This window comes from Camelina sativa, chromosome 8 (genome assembly GCF_000633955.1).
Source record: "Camelina sativa cultivar DH55 chromosome 8, Cs, whole genome shotgun sequence".
In the NCBI taxonomy this organism is placed as follows: domain Eukaryota; kingdom Viridiplantae; phylum Streptophyta; class Magnoliopsida; order Brassicales; family Brassicaceae; genus Camelina; species Camelina sativa.
The window spans coordinates 10,625,695-10,639,984 of NC_025692.1; the positions used below are offsets into that span (position 1 = coordinate 10,625,695).

The window sequence follows — 14,290 nt, forward strand, 5'->3', positions numbered from 1 at the left end:
TGTCCAAAGGTCAAGAGGATCTTCAATAGTGAGGTACTGGTTTTTGAGACTCTCAACAAGGTGATGGCGAATATGCAAGATCGCCTTATATCTATTTTTCTCAGTGCAATTATTATCATCCTCAATTCACTCACATAGGTCCTTTGATTTCAGGTTAATCTTAGTATAAAATACAAACCATGANAGAACAATCAGTTTAATATTCTCTCTTATGAATTTCGAATTTAGGTTTTAGTTCTAAGGTTCTCATGCAATTGAATTCAAGCAATCAATCAACAATAACAATCAGATTTAAACATTGCATAATCGGTTTAATTTTCAAACAATCTAAGCAGTCCTAAACCTCATAACAACCGATTTTAAATTTTTAAAGTTTTTAGGGTCTTAGGGTCTAAAGCTTAGGGTTTTTGTTTGTTGATTGTTTACTTGTAGATTTTAGGGTTCCATTAGATTTAAGAGGTCAGGTTCGATTTCATAGGTTCTAAGGGGGTTTGATTATTGTTTACCTTCCACCGATTTGAGGTTGACTGGATAGGAACCGGGAGCTAAAGACCTCGGTTTTACTTTTAACTTGATCACGAAGCTCGGCCTAGGTAAGAGGAAGAACCGATCACAAACACAGGTTGCTTCTCGAACAGGAACAGATCTCCGAACAGGAACTAGCCTCGGACAGGAATTGATCGCTGAGCAGTAGCCGACCACGAACACGGACGGAAGTTGATTGCCGAGGTTGGACAAACAATGACTTTTTGTGTGGCGGCGGTTTAGGGTTTTTAGGGTTTTTAGGAACTTTTTCTCAGTTGGACTTTTAGGGCTATTGTGCTGATAACGTGTTGTAAAAGTAAGAAAGAGATTTGGTGTTTCTCTTCTTCTTCTTATTGATTCAATCGTTCATTACATATATATAGTAATAGACAAACCCTTAGTACAAAACTGACTAAGAATAGGAAATAGGTAATGGGCCTTCGGCCATGGGCTGTACACACCAAGACATGTAATGGGCCGGTTATGGAAGTCCACTCCAAGTGTTTTACAACATAAAATTGTTTTACTTCGGGTTCTAAATTTTCCGATTAAGTTAAATCAAAATTAAATTGATAATACTAGTTACTAAAGAAATCTAATCTATAATTAAGGAAAAGGAAATCACATTTTAAACCTTCAAAGTATCATTGAGTAGCACTTTAAACCTTGAGATATTTTCACTAACACTATAAACCTTGAAAATGATTTCACTAACACTTTAAACCTTAAAACTAACTTTCCTGTTTGCACCACCACGAAAGATGACAGAACAATAATATTCGTCAACATGAAATAGTTAAACTATTGGTTTGATTTAAATACTTATTTAATTAATTTAATTTAATTTAATTATTTATGACGATTGATAAAAAAAATTAAAAATACATCAAAGAAAAAAAAATGAAGAATCAGAGGGAAGGTTAAAACATTTGACAAATGTAAAATTGAAGACGACAATATATTTAGAAGATTCATTGGTTTCCAATGAAAAATCAATCGATTTGAATCTGAATCCAGTGGAGTTAAAAGAATTAATAATCTGAAAAGCAACGTCGTAAAAGTTTTGTCTACAATGAAGATGAACACAAAATTATTTTTTTATCTTTTTATTTATTTATAAAAACTAAAACTAATTAAAATTTAAATTAAACCAACATAATTTAACTATTTTGTGTTGATAAATATTATTATTCTATTATTTTTTATGGCGGTATAAAAATAAAAGTTAGTTTTAAGGTTTAAAGTGTTAGTAAAATTATTTTAAAGGAAATCATTTGAAAGGTTTATTTGAAAGGTTTATAATGTTAGTAAAATTATAATGAAAGCCCATTAGTGATCTGCTATAGTAGTGGACAAAGCCCAAAGCTTTGGTTTTGAGTTTCATCTCACGCGCAAGATAAGCTCGTACACATACGCACCCAACCAGAGAGTTAATGTATCAGCAAATTGATTCCCCACAGGCCACAACAATGTCGTCCGCCGCGAATGTCCTGGGTGAGAAGAAGCCGTCTCCGGCGGAAGAACCTACCTCGATGCTTTTGTCACTTCCTTACGATATCCTATTAAAATTGTTTAGCACGAGTCTCCAAGCTTTACGAGACACGTTCTCTCTTAAAACGTACAGAGAGAGCTGTCTCTATATCTGCTTACGCTTCCCAATAGACCACAAACACCGAAACACGTATTGGTTCACTCTCTGTCGAGTGTCGAACACCAAATCGTGGCATGCTCTTAGTCTCAATCCCTTCGGAATCAACGTGTCTCGTCTCTGTTCTTGATTGATTTTAAGTCTCATAAGTGGCATCAAGCTCCAAGTATGCTGCAGGAGAGGTTGTGAAGATGTCAATTTCTCTAATTGGGTTTTAAGTGTTTGATCCAAAGACTCAAACGCAATGGAGGTGAAATCAAAAAGCTTAGGACTTGATGGGAATTTTGATCTGTTTGGGGATGATGAGATTGTGGTTTACAATCCTGAGGGAGGTAGATGGAACACGCTAGGATTGACTTGTGCAGTATGTGTTAGTTACGGTGTGGTAGATGATGTTTTGTTCTCTTTGGAATGATGGACTGTTTAAATGTTGGTGGGAAGATGATGGTTTTGTGGGATGAGTTTGCGTATTGTTCAAGTAGTCGTCAGAAGAATGAGATTTGTTGTGCTTCCGGTCCACGATTCTTAATGCTTGTTGTATGTTTGATGGTCCTTCTGCCACTCTTTTGATGAACCAAATGGCAGCTTGAACGGTTAATGTGGGTAGTGTCATTTTTGTTTCTAATGTAATGTGACTATGATGAATGATTTGTTTATGTTTTCTAGAGAATGCACTTGGCATTGGTTTTGAAAACACCTTTGTTGTGTTGCATCAATGATAAGATACGGTTCTCTCTTCACATTCCTGAGAAAAGCTAAAACTGTATGTTAGTATTTGTGTGTCTATTTTGTACATTGGCGTTGGGCGTTTCTCATTGCTGTGATAATTTAAGTTGCAGAAAAAAGTGGGGTTTTGTTATTACAGTAAAGCTTATGTTGTTCATGTTTTGCAACGAACCAACAAAGAAATCAACTGAAAAGTAGTGTGATTAGACATTGAACTGAAACTCAAAATTTATGATTGAAAGTGGTTGTATCTTGTATGGTATTCGTATTTGTGTGAATTTTGAGACTTGTGAGCAGACAAAACATAAGTGAGGACAAAAGAGAGAAGAGTGTGTTTAGTTAAACATAAGTGAAGAGTAAAAACTCAAGCTTGACGTTTGAAAAACTTAAAAGTCTATAACAATCCAAAAACTGCAAACAGAAACCCAAAAACCTGCGACAACTCAAACTCAATCCCGAAACTGAACTGCAACCTAAAAAAACAAAAGGTCCAAAAACCTGCAAATTCTATTTACCAAAAACCTGAAAATTCACTAAAACTGCAACTTATAAAACCAAAAAACCTGCGCAATATCCAACCAAAACTCAAACATTGATAAATGACTTATTAATACATGAAGTCAAACTTGAAACAGAACTGAAACATAGTCTGAACTCAAACTAAAACAACCTGCAGCTCAATCTCAATCTTAAAAGTACATAAAGTACTGAACTCTCAAACACGCAACTCTACTCTCATCAACATCTTCATCATCCACAATCGATTGGTTAGAAGCTTGTGTCTCATTTTCACCATCATATACTACTTCATCTTCTTCTACATATATGACAATGTAACGATGTTAATACACAGTTTATGCTTTTATAACTTATAAAAAAAATAATGTGCTTACCTCCTTCATCACCAGTGGTGGCATAAATGCCAAGACGGAAGAAAAGACTGACATTAGTAGTCCTTTGGATTAACAGAAGCACACTTCACCGTGTTATGTTTCACTCTGTATCTCCAGATTCCGAACGCAGTAGAACTCAATATCACAAAAAGAGAAGCATGCAACGATTGATCTTTGATTGAAACATTGTGTTATTGATACGTAAGAACACATAAATTATTTAAGTATTACAGAAGCTATTGATAAGAGTCCATGTTGAATAAACAATTCAACAAAATTGAGATTAAGAATGGTACAAAACTACAAATTAGTAACAATTCAACATACAGTATCAGTACTAACTAAGTAACTACAAATTAAGAACTCTTCTGGCCACGAGACAAAAGCTCAGTAATCTTCTCCAAAGCCACCGTGCGTCCAAACTGAGCAAAACCGTCGCACTGTCCGGTCTCTCTATCAAGCTCCAAGAAAGTTAACTCCAAACTCTTGCGTTCCTCCTCCACCTCTCTCATAGCGACAGCCATCAAATCCCGTTTCTTAACAGCAAACTCGGTCGCTACTCGAATCGATTTCTCAACACTTTCAAGTCGACTCACCAATTTGGTAATCTTCTCTACTTCTTTAAGAGCAACCGTTGTTCCTCTTTCCATCGAGCTCATCGCGGTCTTCTCACGTTTCAAAGCTTCTGTTGATCTCTTCCACCTCGAAGCTACAAACGAACTCAACGCATCCAATGGAACTAATCCAAAAATTCCAGCCACGATCTTACTAACGAATATGGCAACGATCACGGGAGCTAATAAAGCGGCAGTAACAATAGCTCTTCGACCTCTAACACGTCTCAACTTTTTATCAACTCCTTTCATCGTCTTCTCTAATTCCACAATCATCTTCGCCAGCTCTTCATGGCAGCTCTGAAATTTGCTGAGAAACTCGCAATAATCTAAGTCGTGGTGGTTACTAGAATCGTTGAAGTTCCTCAGACACTTGAATGTTTTTCTGAAACTTGCTTCCATTAGTCCCCCATAACTCAATTGTTCTTCATGAAAATCACTTAGAGCTTCATCGATCAAGTTATAGTCCTTCTTCTCTGCTCTCTCTAAGCATGTCTTGAGAGACTCGCAGAGATGAGAAACAGATTTGCTAGTGCTGAAGTACTTGTTGAGAAGATGGAACAACTCCGGATCTTCACGTAGATCGGTTTGTTGAAACTCAATGAATAATTTTGAAACGTCTTCGTCCATGTTGTCCATACAGTCCCCAAGTTTCTTTATGTTATCTTCTGATCGAGATCGGAGCATTCCCCTAGTAGTAGTAGTAGTAGGTGATGAGGATACAAAAGACATGGTGGGAGAAACAGTGGATATAGGTTGACGACGCCTGAGAATAAGTGACAAGAATGGTTTGCAGAATCTAATCTTCATTCTTTCTTCGTAAAGCAAAAAAAGAAACAGAGTTTTAGAGAGCAGAGTTCACAAAGCAAAAAAATACGAATTTTTTTAAGACCACAGAGTAAAGAGTTCCACACTTTTTCAGATGAATAATGAAATATGGGTCTTGATCGTTCGTGTGTGTAATATATACTAATAAGCTTCTAAGCATTTTCCATTTTTTTGGGAAGGAATATTTCCTCTTTTTTTTGCCAAGTAGTATTGATTTTCCCTTTTTTTTTTTTACGTTTTGACAGTTGTACAAACCAAAGAAAAAAAAGGAAATATATCTTTAATAAATTGATGTAACGGTCGGTTCCTAAATTAATTGTAAATAGTTACAGATAAAAATTAAAAGAATACTTCCCGTCAATTTTTAAAAAAATTAAAATTCTAGAGAATCTTTTAAAATATCTAACAAACGTGACAATTAAATCAAAATGCGAGAGAAACCCCATCTCTCTCTTTCCTTTTTACCCCCTCTGCTGATTTTTTATTTTTTTTTTTTTTGATAATTCAGGAGTGATCCTAAAAGCTTACTAGGCCCAAAGACTAATTTTTCCTTCTGCCTCAGGTTGTCTCGCCATACTTTCGACAGCTTGACCCGCAGCTAAGTGTATTTGCACTCTCTAAACTCTATCTCTGTTGGCTTTGTACTAAACTAATTTAGTTTGAGCCAGTTAAGATCCCAAAAAACCAACCAGTGTCCGAGCCTCCGAGGTTGTCTGAAGATAAAACCCAATTATCAGCATTAGATAAACATGTCAAAGGTTAAGAAAAAAAAAAGTCTTTGTCATGAAACACAACTATTTGGGGTTGGCTTCATGTGACCATATTACACCTAAAAAAATTTATGAGGCTAAAAAAATTAAACATAACGTTATAGTGGAATGTGCAGAGTAGCTCTTTTTGGTGTTATCTAAGCTGTACCTAGTGGAAGACGAATGGAATAAAGTTCTCCTCCTGCAGAAAATTTCACTGATGAGTCAATTAGGTCCTGCTTCCACAATAAGCACCATATTCCATTAATATAAGTAAAGGGCAAGCAAGAACAATTTTGGGGACAACTATGGTAGCATTCTTCAGCTTTCACGGAACTTAGGAATTCGTATGATAGTCTTTATGTTGGGAACAAGATGGAAGACGTTTGCAGTTTTTCCAGTAGAGTTTCTTTGACAATGTATTTTGGTACACCTTACATAACCACCAGCATATTTTGGTATAAACCCTTCAAAACATTTACATTTGGAAGGAACTTGCGTCACACACAACCCAAAAGGTCCACATACACCATAATAATGGCATGAGTTCGCTGGAGCCACAAAGCTCAATTCCTGAAGCCCTTCTATCAACTCCTTGGTGGCATTCACAAAAGCCAAATACCTAACAGAACATTACCCCAACTCCCTGGAAACGTAACTCTCATTGAGGCATTTCATCGAACATCTCCGGTGCATAAACCACAAGCGATAAGAGTACAAATTTTTACTGTTCTAGGACTGTAGACTTGAGTGATTCAACCCATTCGGCATTTCAAGGAAGCTGACAGAATTTTCTGATGTGAACGTTCGGTCTAGAACATAGTGATTCGGTGATCCGGTTTTGTCACTGTCTCTCAGAGCGACACAAGTAACTCGGGTGATACTCTGGTAGATAGTTTTTCATATTAACCCCAAAAGAAATTTAAATATTTGATATTAACCTCAAACTTTTCTTTATTGATTTTCAGCTCCAGATACACTTTAATTCAAATAAAGTCCATTGGGCTCATTGTTAACACTCTACGTTTGGGCCTAAAAGCCTAAGTAGTGGTTGGTTTTTCTGAGAACGTAAAGCTCAAGTGTCTGCGAACTCTGTGANGTTTATTTTTTATTTTTTTTTTTTTTTGATAATTCAGGAGTGATCCTAAAAGCTTACTAGGCCCAAAGACTAATTTTTCCTTCTGCCTCAGGTTGTCTCGCCATACTTTCGACAGCTTGACCCGCAGCTAAGTGTATTTGCACTCTCTAAACTCTATCTCTGTTGGCTTTGTACTAAACTAATTTAGTTTGAGCCAGTTAAGATCCCAAAAAACCAACCAGTGTCCGAGCCTCCGAGGTTGTCTGAAGATAAAACCCAATTATCAGCATTAGATAAACATGTCAAAGGTTAAGAAAAAAAAAAGTCTTTGTCATGAAACACAACTATTTGGGGTTGGCTTCATGTGACCATATTACACCTAAAAAAATTTATGAGGCTAAAAAAATTAAACATAACGTTATAGTGGAATGTGCAGAGTAGCTCTTTTTGGTGTTATCTAAGCTGTACCTAGTGGAAGACGAATGGAATAAAGTTCTCCTCCTGCAGAAAATTTCACTGATGAGTCAATTAGGTCCTGCTTCCACAATAAGCACCATATTCCATTAATATAAGTAAAGGGCAAGCAAGAACAATTTTGGGGACAACTATGGTAGCATTCTTCAGCTTTCACGGAACTTAGGAATTCGTATGATAGTCTTTATGTTGGGAACAAGATGGAAGACGTTTGCAGTTTTTCCAGTAGAGTTTCTTTGACAATGTATTTTGGTACACCTTACATAACCACCAGCATATTTTGGTATAAACCCTTCAAAACATTTACATTTGGAAGGAACTTGCGTCACACACAACCCAAAAGGTCCACATACACCATAATAATGGCATGAGTTCGCTGGAGCCACAAAGCTCAATTCCTGAAGCCCTTCTATCAACTCCTTGGTGGCATTCACAAAAGCCAAATACCTAACAGAACATTACCCCAACTCCCTGGAAACGTAACTCTCATTGAGGCATTTCATCGAACATCTCCGGTGCATAAACCACAAGCGATAAGAGTACAAATTTTTACTGTTCTAGGACTGTAGACTTGAGTGATTCAACCCATTCGGCATTTCAAGGAAGCTGACAGAATTTTCTGATGTGAACGTTCGGTCTAGAACATAGTGATTCGGTGATCCGGTTTTGTCACTGTCTCTCAGAGCGACACAAGTAACTCGGGTGATACTCTGGTAGATAGTTTTTCATATTAACCCCAAAAGAAATTTAAATATTTGATATTAACCTCAAACTTTTCTTTATTGATTTTCAGCTCCAGATACACTTTAATTCAAATAAAGTCCATTGGGCTCATTGTTAACACTCTACGTTTGGGCCTAAAAGCCTAAGTAGTGGTTGGTTTTTCTGAGAACGTAAAGCTCAAGTGTCTGCGAACTCTGTGAATTTTTATTTCCATAAGCTTTGCCCTAATGTCGTCCAAAGCCAGATCTTCAGCCGCCGTGAGGGACGAGAAACTACTCCGTAAAAGAAAGAAAAAAAATGTCGTCTCCGTCTCCGGTGAAAGAGCTGACCTCGACCCTGTCACTTCCTAATGACTTGTTGTTCAACTGTTTTGCACGCGTCTCGAGATTGTACTATCCAACTCTCTCCCTCGTTTGCAAAACTTTCCAATCCATTGTTGCTTCATCGGAACTTTACTAGACCAGATCGCACTTACATCGTACCGAGAAGTATCTCTATCTTTGAATAAACTTCCCTTCCGACCCTATCACATATTGGTTCACTCTCTGCCGGGAACCTAATAAAAATGTAGCCGACAAGTCAAGTGCCTATGATCTTGTCCAAGTTCCATCTCCCAATATTGGTTTGCTTCCTGCGGCATCGTCAAGTGTCATAGCCGTTGGTTCTAATATCTAAAAAATTGGCCGCGCTAAATCTTAAAGAGACAAGTTCTGGAAATCGACACGCTATTCTTAGTTCTGTCATTGTCCTTAATTGTAGGAGTCACAGGTGGCGTCAGGCTCCAGGAATGCGAGTGGCCCGGAGCTCTTCGTCCACCGTATGCTTAGTTAATGGGAATATATATATAGTAGGAGGCTGTAAAGACGACATCTAGTCGGACTGGGTGGAAGTGTTTGATCCAAAGACTCAAACTTGGGGCACTATCAAGAACCCAAGCATCGAGTATCGATACTTTGAAGATCATGATCTTGGACCTGAACGTGTAGTCAAAAGCTGAGGCCTTGATGGAAAATTATACATGTTTGGGCATTCATCAGTGGTTTACAATTTTGAGGAAGATAGATGGTACAATATAGGAGTGGATACGGATCAGTATCGTGCAATAGATAATAGGTCTTGCTTTGACTCTAGCTCTTGCGTGGTAGACAAGATCTTGTTCATTTGGGAGAAGGGGTTGTTCAAATTGTTTAACTTTTAAGGTAAAATTATGGAAGGAGTTGAACGTTTAGAAGGGAAGTTGCCTGATTTACGCGACCGTGAGTATTGTAAAATGGTGGATCTTGGTGGAAATATTGCGGTTTTATGGGAAGAGTGTGTGGCTGGTAAAAATATTAATAGGATTTGGTGTGTTGAGATTAGCCTTGAAACACACAATGGAGATGAGATTTGGGGGATGGTTGAATGGTTTGATCATGTGCTTAGTGTCCACTCGTCTGGTTCCTTGCTCTATGCCGATGTTTTTTCTGTTGTTGTTTGTTTAAATGGGCTACTCATGTGATTAGCTTTCTACGGCTTTTTATGCGGATAATTTTATTTTGTTTTGAATATTTGCTTTTTTGTTTTTTCTGATGTCTCCTTTCTATTATTATATGACTATGATGTACGATTGCGTTTTTGAATGGCTTTCGCTTGAAATTTGGGGAAAAGTTGAGTGGTTTGATGTTGTGCTTCCAGTCCACAAGTCTTGTCGCTTTGGTGTATGCGGATGGTGTCTCTGCTACTCTTTGATGATTGAACGAAATGGCTTGAACGGTTAATGCGGGTAATGTCATTTTGTTTCTAATGTATGTGAATGTGAATCCAAAGACTGCTAATGTCAGTCTTCTCTTCCGTGTTGGCATCTATGCCCTCGCTGGTGATGAAGACACTTAGACCAATCTTTACCGTTTATATTACTCGTACAAATTCAAATTCGCCATACCATTTGTAAATGAAACAGAGGATCCTCAAATAGTTAATTTCTTTGTTAGTTCGTTGCAAAACATGAACATAAGCTTTACCAATTGCATTCTCTAAAAACACAAACCAATTAGAAGATAGATAAAGATAGATAACCATCAACCAATCAGAAACCTGTCAAAACATTCTTCATGATTAAAGAAACAAATTTGATGTCACATAATATGCTCTTGGGTTGGTTGATTCACAGCTTTGAGATTGGAGAGCTAGAGAAGCTCTTCGGTAAGGATTAGCTACTTCCTTCTTCCAGGATTCAGGGTTCTCATCACAATTTATTGAATTATATGCAAGAGCACCATAATCCATGATTTTTCCTAGAACCACATTTTGAGTGCATTCACTAGAGATTCTCAAATATCCCAAATTCAAAGACAGAGCATAAATTAGGAACAAATGATATGACAAAACCAAGCTTCAGATTCTCCTCGCTCATTCTACAAACCATGTCTATAATTCTCTATTTCTCTATCTACTACACCCAGAAATCACTGTACTTCGACAAAAGAAATCTCAGTCAGGCATTTTATCAAACACCTTGCATGCTTTATTTTACATCCACCATCACATCCTTCACAAACTCTCAAACCCCAATACAAGAATCCACTTTTCACCAACTTCCCATGAATCTCCATAATCCCAAAATATATAAAGTTTCACCAACTCAAAGTCGAGGCTATAGCTTTATCATGACATGAGGTGATACTGGGAGATTGGAGTTTGGCACTGAGGTAAGAAATCATCTGTTGGAGCTAAGGTAAGAAATCATCTGTTGGAACTAACCATTTGACATTTCTCCATGTACCTTTGTTCCTATATGATCCTTTTGATCCTCAATCTGACCAGTACTTGCCAAATTTGTACTTCCAACATAATTGTTCTTCTTAGCTCTTGGATACCCTGGCGGATATCCGTGGATCTTGTAACACTTGTCCGCAGTGTGACCAACTCGGGAACAATGAGAACATTTAGGCTTTTGAAAGTTTCCTTGAGCCATCAGAATCGAGTTTTGATCCAAAATCACAGCTTGAGACTAAAAAGCAGTAGGAGGTGGCTTTGGCCTAGAAGAAACTCCTACTAGTCTTTGACTCTCATCTTGATCCAACATATTATAGATCTCATTCAATCCTGGTCTCGGTTTCATGTTCAGTATCTGACTCCTGATACTATTGAACTCATCATTCAACCCCATTAGGAACTGTATAACACGACTCGTATCAGCTTCTTAAAGCAACTCTTTGACATGATCACAATCACACTTCTTCACATTTCTAAACTTGGTGTTGGCTAGCTGCTCCCACAGATTCTTCTTATTCGGGAAGTAGCTTGACAAATCAAGTTGACCTCGTCTTAGAGTCATTACAGCTTGCTCGAGTTGATACCTCATTGGTAGATTGTTCACTTTAAATCTCGTGAACAGATCATCCCACAATTCTGCTGCATCTTGATAGTATAGAATACTATCATATATTTCTTTGCTCACAACATTAAGAATCCATGACTTCACCATACTATTGCATCTACTCTAGATCTTGAAATCGTAATCACTTTCACACGGCCTAGGCAAGGATCCATCAATAAAACTAAGATTGTTCTTAGCATCTAGACTAATCCTCATCGCAATCAACCAGCTATTGTAATTCGTTCCATAAAAAGCATGAGCAACAATCATTAAACTTGGATGATCAGACGATTGAAGACTTAACGGACTGTTAAAAGCTTCCGATGACTTCGACACAGATCCATGAGTTCCATATCCTTCCGATTTAAGAGTACGTTGTTGTTTCATCATTTCCACCTTTGGATCTTCAAGCACAACTGATCCGCGAGTGATGCAGACGCATCGATCTCAGGTGTTTCACTCCGATTTCTCAATTTTCCCCCTCTTTTCACCATTTTCGCGAAAATCAACGACACGGAAGATGTTCCGGTGAGTTTTCAAGGAATTTGAAGAAGAAGAAGATGAAATCATCGAAGATTGCGGAAGACAAGCTCTGATACTATAATAGTGTTCATGAGCAAAGAGATTTTGTGAAATGATTTTCTCATTAATTAAATCTAACAAATTTTACAGTGTTGATCTATATTCAACAATTTTACAGTAAACCGGAACTAAACTAAACTAGAATCTATTCTATTAAGCTTAACCAAAACACATTGTACCAACTTAATTAAACACTCCTAATAAAAGTCTCAGCAGTTTCGTGGTGTGGAGATTGAGACTCAGGATCCCACGAATCGGAGTTTCTTCTTGGAGACATGGAGTTCGCGAAGCCGTCGTCAAAGATTCTGCTTCGTGTTTGTGAGGGACGTTGCGGAGGAGATGAATCAGAGAAGAACCAGCGTTGGTGCTGTTGGTCTGCTAGAGAAAGGTGTGGTTGATTCTGAACTCCTTCCATGTTTCATCTGTTTCTTTGCTGTGTGATGCCAACTCTTTAACGCTGTTGCTACTCTCTCGTTGAACACTGCTGGTTTCATCTTTGAACCCATCTTCACCAAAAGAATCAAATAAAAATCAGATTTTGAAATTGCAAAGTTACAATTTTATGTGTTTGTGTTTGTGTTTTTGTGTGTGTCAGCTTTGAACCCATCTTCACCAAAGATTCCTCAAATTCAATAAATATCAGATTTTGAAATTGAAAGTTAGTATCTTTATGTGTGTCATCTTTGAACCCATCTTCACCAAAGTTCAAAAATTTAGAAATTGCAAAGTTACAATTTTTATGTGTTTGTGTGTCATCTGTGAAATTGAAATTGAAAGTTAGAATCTTTATGTGCACGAGTGTGTTTTACCTGAGTGACTAGAGCGTAAAGAGGAAGAGTAACGTAGCTGCAAAGAATCTGGACAATAAGTCTGCAAGATCAAGATCAAGGTTGGGACTTTGTTTACCTTTTCAAGGGATGGTTTCTCTATAAAGCTTATGATTTTACTTACCCAATTGAGATTCTGATGATGACATGTACACTGCTTTCATGGAAACAGTTCTTGAGTTTGAATTCATACTGAATAGATAAGCAAATAGTTTTTTGGATGAAATGATGATTGAATTGGTATATTACGTGTTAAGTTCATGGATAATGCAGAGCTGCTTGCTTACCATACTCCAGACAAAGAAAGCTAGTTGAAACGCGTTCTGCAAATGGCGATGATAAGGTATGGTTATTTTCTGAACTAGTGGTGTGCCTTCTCCAATTCGTAGACCGCTTTTTCGATTTTGACAATCGAGTTTGCTAATTTCTCTAGGGAAAAGTCGCTTTTGTATCGGCTTATGGCATGCACCAGCTTCATATATTCATCTTTGTACTTGCGGTTTGTCAAAATCGAAAGGTGACGTATCACTTATCATAACCTTTAGTAGCCAAACTCCTTCGAGGAATGAAAGAGTCGACTAACTGGAGAAGCTTTCGACGCGAGTTTTCTTCATCTTCTCCGTCTTCCTCCTTTGGGACATCTTTCTTACCGTACTTTCTCGCCTCTTCGGATGGACTACAAGGGTGCATGGACGCTGCGATGTTCTTAGGGATGCAAATATTTGAGATGTAGCCTTGTCCAATAGTAAGCAGTAGTGATATGAATCCCATCAGCATAAGCTCTACAAAAAAATTAACATTTAATTAATGTGTAACTAACCAAAACTAAAGAAAGATTAAATAATTTTTTTTTCTTTTTTTTTTCTAATATAGTTTAATAATTAAAAAAAAATTTACCTGCTTTCACTTTTTTCAAGAGCTTCATATAAAGCTTTTTTGTTCTTGTTCTTAAACCACTGTCGGAAGAAGTGTCAAAACAGAGCATGGATTTGGTTTAGTAATCAGAAACAGAGCAAACTATGAAACCGACACAAATACAAAAACTTGTAATAAACCCTTTTGGGTTTTAGCAGTCTTTAGACATAAATTACTTTTTAATCTGGCATCACATTTTGACTAATTGGGAGGACGAAGAAGAACTAAACAAACACAGAAACAGAGAATCAAGGCGAAGTTGGTAAGAGGCGTACTTCTCTATGTCGAATCAAGGAGAAGTTACACAACCACCAGTACTATAAGATCTCATGCTTAGGTGGGGGGCGGGG

At 37.3% G+C, this 14,290-nt stretch overlaps 1 protein-coding gene, 1 long non-coding RNA gene and 1 pseudogene across 2 annotated transcripts; 2 read left to right on the forward strand and 1 right to left on the reverse strand.

The window, feature by feature from the left end:
* On the reverse strand, positions 4,149 to 5,216 carry LOC104709405 (UPF0496 protein At3g57100-like). Its single transcript, XM_010426025.1, has one exon. The coding sequence runs from the start codon at positions 5,214 to 5,216 to the stop codon at positions 4,149 to 4,151; it is 1,068 nt and encodes a 355-aa protein (XP_010424327.1).
* Positions 8,486 to 9,877, forward strand: LOC109125912 (annotated as a pseudogene).
* On the forward strand, positions 12,996 to 13,818 carry LOC109126092. The gene is made up of 3 exons (XR_002033146.1): positions 12,996 to 13,087; positions 13,299 to 13,368; positions 13,459 to 13,818. It is a non-coding gene; the product is annotated as an uncharacterized LOC109126092 (long non-coding RNA).

Bases quoted from the DNA above. Each gene is read 5' to 3' on its own strand.
- LOC104709405 (XM_010426025.1), bottom strand. From the start codon at position 5,216: ATGAAGATTAGATTCTGCAAACCATTCTTGTCACTTATTCTCAGGCGT.